The 6,801-nt window shown below is 35.4% G+C and overlaps 1 protein-coding gene across 1 annotated transcript; it reads left to right on the top strand.

Annotated features, from left to right (window-relative positions):
• The first annotated feature begins 855 nt into the window (after positions 1-855).
• Positions 856-1,449, top strand: LOC136802949 (uncharacterized). Its single transcript, XM_067059677.1, has one exon. It carries the CDS (start codon positions 856-858, stop codon positions 1,447-1,449), a length of 594 nt encoding a protein of 197 aa, XP_066915778.1.
• Positions 1,450-6,801: the final 5,352 nt, after the last annotated feature.

Below are 6,801 nucleotides of genomic sequence, written 5' to 3'. Positions count from 1 at the left end.
GAGTAATTAGAGGTGAGGTCTAGCAAACTTTTTCCTTGTGTTACTGTTCCCTCAAACACATCCATCCATCAACTGGTTGAAACTGGAAAAGAAAAACAAAAATGGGAACCAATGAGCTAAGAAATTACATTGTTAAATATGCAATATAATAAAGTAATTGAACAGTGGAATTGGATAAAATTTCAACAATTTTACAACTTTCCAACTTAAAAATTCGAAAAAGTAAGAAAAATTATAAGTCGGTCGAACGACACGAACACAAGTTATTTGTGACAGCGGTTTTGCTGAAAAATTGCAAAGAAGAACTTGCTAAGCCACTCGCAATATTCTGGAGGAACTGTCTGAACCATGGAGTAACAGAGGAGATTCACAAAAGAAATCATATCACACCAATATCAAAGGGTGGAGATCAAGGAGAGCCATCTAACTACAGGCCAGTATCACTTACGTCCCATCTCACCAAGGTGTTTGAAAAAATAGTTTGAAAGAAGATAGTCGAATTTATCAACAACAATGACTTGTTCAACCCAACACAGCATGGTTTCCGGGAAGGGCGATCATGCCTTAGTCAATTACTCAGCCACTATGACAGTATCCTATCAAAACTAGAAGAAGGATTGGATGTAGATGTTGTATATCTCGATTTTTCAAAAGCATTTGATAAAGTCGACCACAGGATACTGCTATCAAAACTGAAATCTATTGGAATAACAGACAAACTACTTAAATGGATTAAGTCATTTCTTCAAGACAGAAACCAAGTAGTATTTGTAGACGGTCACAAGTCGTACCAGGCAAAAAATTCAATCAGGAGTACCTCAAGGATCGGTTCTTGGGCCATTATTCTTCATCATCATGATATCAGACATTGATGAAGGGACAACCAAAGCAGAACTTGCAAGTTTTGCTGATGACACACGAGTAAAGAAAGGAATCCAAAACGACCTTAACAATGTTTATCAATGGTCGACCATAAACAAAATGATGTTAAATGGAAAAAAGTTCGAGCATCTCCATTATGGAAACGGACCAGCCACCAGTTATTTCACAGGTGAAGGAAAGATAATCCAAACCAAATCTTCAACAAGGGATCTTGGTGTTACCATGTCAGACGATGCGAAATTCAACCAACATATTCTAACCATTGTAGAAAAAGTACAGATACTCATTGGTTGGATTCTGAGAACATTCAGCTCAAGAGAACATGATGTCATGCTCACTCTTTGGAAGTCTTTAGTCATACCACACATCGACAACTGTTCTCAACTATGGTCACCCAATGAAGTTAATCTGATCCAGCAGATCGAAGATCTCCAAAAATCATTCACAAGGAGGATTAAAAACCTACACAACCAAAACTATCGGGAAAGACTACAAACATTAAAACTGTTTTCACTGCAGAGAAGGCGTGAAAAGATATATTATCATATACACTTGGTGTATTATTGAGAAGCTTGTCCCAAATCCTGGGACAATCACGTTCTATGCCGATCCCAGACAAGGAAGAAAATGTCACATACCACTAGTGAAAAGGGGGCCCTGGCAAAAAGTCATATACTCAAGTTTTAAAGTCCAAGGACCAAGGCTTTTCAACTCGCTGCCAAAACGTCTGAGGGATCTCACTGGGTGCAAGAAATTGAAATTCAAAACTGAGCTGGATAAATATCTTTTTACAGTTCCCGACGAGCCACTCGTGACTGGCTACACTATGATGAGACGAGCTGAAACAAACAGCATCATCAATATGAAAATTTACATCGGTCCTCACAGGATGGATGCGTAAAGATATTAAGAAACAAGCTCAAGGTAACTCAAGGTAAGGCATCCTTTTTATCAGTGTATCTACTTTTTGATTGTATGACAACATCAATGCAACAATCTCAATGCTAATAATGATGGAGATTTGATTTCAATAATCTGATCCTGATATTTAGGGGTTTTTAGTCTAATCTTTAACTAGTAAAACACCCCCTTCTCACAGACCTGGTGCCTGGTTTTCTCAGCCAGTGGGGGTAAAAATAATGGACTTTATGGGGATTGATGTTCCCATGTTTTTTATGCCTGGGATTTATATTCCAACCCATTGTTCTCGAGTCAGAAAATTCAGTGGGGATAGAAAAAAGCACAATATTTTGCAGTGAAGATTGGCTTATCTGGTTATTTTCAGCGGGGACAACAGTTAGAGTATAACTTTCCACCACTGGGGACAATATTTACAGACATGATTTCTAACTACCAAACCACACCTACCATATATTCAGATCACTTCAACATTGAGGTTGTAACACATTTATCTTTTTAACAAAACTACAAGTACTGATTCAAAAAAAAAAATTTAACAATGACTTTGTTGACAAATTCAACTTTTACAGTGAAAAAATAGATTGGGAAGAAATCAATAAGAATTTGGATGATATAGATTGGGCCAATCAATATATTTGAAAAACTTTTGACTCTAACCCAATACAATGTATTCGTCAAGAAATACATCGTCGTTATCCAGTTTTCAGAATGTCATGGCTGCTCCTAGGAATTTTGGAAAATCGAAAACCCTGGCCCTGAAATTGCCAAACTTGCTCAAAATACATTGAAAATATTATAAAATTTTGAAAGTTTTGAACTTTTCTGCCCCTCAGAGATTGAAATTAGAGCACTGTCTGCCCTGGAGATCTCAATGGTTTCTCACATATTCTGCAATGGGATGTTATCACCTCAAACTGAACAGCATTCCACTTCAAAAGCCATTGAAGAAAAGGATTGTTCCACCTGAGCGGCGTAGCTAAAATTGAACTAAATTCCGCTAACTGACAGATAGACAGGAGATCCGTCCTGTATTTTTATAATCTGATGTATACAGGACGGGTATGACCTGTGACAGTCAAGGACTACTGCAAATTAGGATAAATGCAAGTATTTTGCCTAAATAGGATAAATCATCCTAACTAGGATAAAATCTATATCCTATAGGATAAAAGGAAGAAAAATTTGATTTATTGAATAAACTTTGAGATCCGCGTCAAGATTTGCATGAATTTGAGTAATTTAAAACCAGCAAAGTATGCTTGTGAAGTCTCATCTCCCAGTCAGCGTACGTTCAGAAGTTATTCAATTTTCGAGAAGTACTTTACAAACTCCAAGTGTTAAGCATTAAACTTTCTTGGTGATAACTTTGCTTATGATGATTGCTTTTTGAAGAAAATCTTCAAATAGAGACATAGATTTAAAAACAAAAAAAGATATAACACAGCACTCTAATTACATTTATTTCAAGGAGAATGAACACTTCTGACACTTTCATTCACTCAAACTTGTTTTAAAGTTTTTATTATTTTATGACGGGAAAAGCGCGTAACTCATAAAATATTATGTACTATTCCTCCTAATTAAGCTATTTTATCTTATCTTAGTTAGGATAGTGTTTTATATTTTCTTACTCCGCGCTAATAAGAAGTTCATATTTGGTTAAAGTTAATCTTCTTTTATGTGCATAATTGATTAAAAGAGTAAAGAAGACAATCCCCAAGGATGTATGTGTCAGGTGTACAATCAGTAATACTATCAATCTTTGATATCATTGCAGAAATATTTATTTTACTAAAATAAAAACCAAATTTCGGAAGTTGCGCTTTCTCTAAGAAAGTGTGACCAGTAAAAGAATAACAAAATGTGATTGACTATAATCGGCGCCTAAAAAATTGTGAGTATTGATTCAGGGTTCGAATTAACGTGAAATGTACGAAGCAAAATTCAGAAATTCAACAAAATCGTGATATCAAGAATGAACATATCAAGAATTTTACAGCATTTTGAGCCTCCAAGCAAATACGATGGTTATTTGACTTGTAAATTGGTCTTTAGAGTGGAGAATGCATCGTTATATTGATAAAATCGCATTGTGAAACCTAAAAAATTTTGCACCTGCGGCTGGCAAAATTTGCTCACTTCGTTCGCACAAAAGTCCGATCAGTTACATCAATATGCCTTCTTACCTGTCTTTTAAAATATAAATAAAAGTAATCACGGAAAAGGACGCGAAAAAAAAAGACATAAGTGTGAGAACAGAGTAATCAAACTCGTTAGAAAAAGTACCATTAGAAGTCATAAAAAATCAACCTGAATAAATGCAATCGAAATTCCAGAGAACTTCATAATTCCCCAAACAACATTACATTAACTATGTCAAACTCCCATCACATAAATTTTACAATTACGTCAGAGTAGACTACGCTCGCCACCGAAGAGGTTTATTTGGAAAGGGTAATTATATTTTATTGTTCGCTTCTTTTTTAAAGATTCGCCGGGTTGGAAAAGTATGAATTTCTTTGTACATATTTTACCTACCCCAAATATTTAGGAGGCTGAGTTTTAAATGAATTGTCAAGTTGAAACGAACGATAAATGTATCAAGGTCTGTTTTATTTACCCCCTGGTGACTTAACAAAAGAGACTTAACTCGATGTTACAATCCAATTATTGAAAGTTTGTCTCAGCCTTTTTGTAATGAGCGAGACATACGTTCTCTGATTAAGCAATTTTCATATTGACATTTTTGAGGCATTTTGATGTAACTGCCGATGCACTTTTAAACCGTTAATTCAATCCCTGCGATTATATAGACCTTTTTTCAAAGAGAATGTCCTGTTGAAAAATTATGTAGTCCAGCCATAAAAACAATGATAGAGCCATGCATAATTACTGTATCATGCATATTCTAATAATTATGCATGGTTTTATCATTGTTTTTCTGCTGGACTACATAATTATTCAACAGGGTGGCCTCTTTGAAAAAAGGTCTATCAGTTAGATACCTATCGATCCAAGTTTCATCGATATTATCGATTAAAAATCGATAGGGTCGAGATAGCGATTATATTGATATCAATTGATTAATTATCGATTAGCTATCAATTTTAATCGATAAACGATTTTATTGATTAGTCTAACGTCTGGTTTTATTGCCTTTTTGGAATACGAAAAGTCTTACTTCAGCGACAAAGGCAAGCATTTTTTACTGAGTTTGTTTGAAACTAAGCTAATAGTATATACATCTTTTTAAAGCCAAGATTATATTATTAGCTTAGAACCTTGGCTACAGACTGCTGACTGCTTTTAGTTTAGACTGAAACTGGACATAACTGATGCTGGACTTCTTCTGATGTTTAAATACATTTCCCTCATTATTTTGTACAATAGGGGAATTCGAGCCAAAGTTTCCTGGCTAAATAGGTGTCAAAGTATATGATACTTACTTGCTTACCTTCTAAAAATGAAAAATGAAAGCTTGCCTGGGCTTGATGTGGATTTGGGTGTGTGTGGTATGGCGTACGATGTGCACAAAAATTGACGGAAACGATGTTTCTTCTCCAGAATCTTGATTCCCTCAGGAAAACTAGGTTTCACGGCGTGCGAAACGTTGTTTCTCGTACGATATGCCCGAATTATGTCCCGTAACCTGTTTTCACTTTAGAGAAACATGGTTTCTCAAAAAAACCGATTTTATTTGCCCGATTTTTAGATCCGATTTCACTTTCACTTTCGTTTACGGTATAAAATGTAAACAACAAAAAGACAAAACTGGGTTTGAAGAAGAAACATTGTTTCTCTTAAAATCTTAAAAAGGGAAACTTTGTTTCCTCAAGTAAACCATGAGCACGTGTTATATGGATAAAGTCAATTTTGAAGAATTTTCTTTCAATAAAGAAGTTTGGGATTGAATTACAAAGAAAGGTATTGTTTTTTTGTAATACTGACTGAATATTTTCTTATCATTGACATTGTTTTGATGCTGGAGTTTGTTGTAATTAATAATAATATACTCTGTAAGCTGATCTATTAGCCCTTTAGGGGCTGTGCACAAAGTACGTACGCACTAAGAGCGCATGCTTGTGTACAGGGGGAGGGGAGAGGCCAAAGGAAAATGTACCTTACGCAGACAAAATCTTTTCATAGCCCTTTTTTGCTTAAACCAAACGATTTTAATTCGAAATTTTCTTCAACTGAGGGGGGGGGGTTATAACCATTTGTGTACGCTTGCGTACAGGGGGAGGGGGTATTCAATTTTCAATATTTTAGATAGTGCATACGTACATGTGGACGGTCCCTTAGGAGATGGCTATGTACTATGTCGAAATCCCACGTCTAATTTTGACACCCTTCTCTTTGCTTAAGAGCTGGCTGGGAATAGTAGGAAGGTGGAAATTTGGAATCAGTTTGTTGCCCCTTATTAAGTTTTGTTCCACCCCCCCCCTGGCTGAGGTACCTGAGAGTAATTGGCAGTCAGATAGAAAAAATATATTTTAAATCTGATTCCAACCTACCATTTAATGCTATCTACAAGAATGGTGTCGGAATAAGATGAGGGATGTCGACATATTAGACCAACTTAAACGGTAGACATTTACCTTTTTTTGCTTAGATGACAATGTCATTTTGAATAATAGTTCTTTTGGAGAACGGGACAGCCTATTGAATAACAAGTTACTCCATATACATTACTTTCCCTCCTCAGCCAATAAAAACTTGATAATTATCTCTAACTGTTGTGGAGTAATTATTTATTCAATAGGCTGTTGCGTTCCCCAAAACAACTATTAAAGTAGTAGCAGTAACAGTAGTAGTATTTGTTTTTTATGATTGTAATAGTAAAATGATAGCTTTATGTTCAATGATGTAATAAACTAAGCAATGCTAGAATGGAGAACTCATATTAGCAGGCCACCATTTTGTAATCCAAAGGAATACTAGAATAATTATAGTAGGGGAAAATAAAAAAATGTAGTGCTTCTGGAAACTGGCCGGGTG

Source organism: Clytia hemisphaerica, unplaced genomic scaffold (genome assembly GCF_902728285.1).
Source record: "Clytia hemisphaerica strain Z4C2 unplaced genomic scaffold, Clytia hemisphaerica genome assembly, whole genome shotgun sequence".
NCBI classification, from domain to species: domain Eukaryota; kingdom Metazoa; phylum Cnidaria; class Hydrozoa; order Leptothecata; family Clytiidae; genus Clytia; species Clytia hemisphaerica.
Note: the sequence above shows the minus strand (reverse complement) of the source record. Positions and strands in the feature narration are given on the sequence as shown.

What these genes read in the sequence shown, in the direction of transcription:
- LOC136802949 (XM_067059677.1), top strand. Translation starts at nt 856, where the DNA reads ATGATATCAGACATTGATGAAGGGACAACCAAAGCAGAACTTGCAAGT.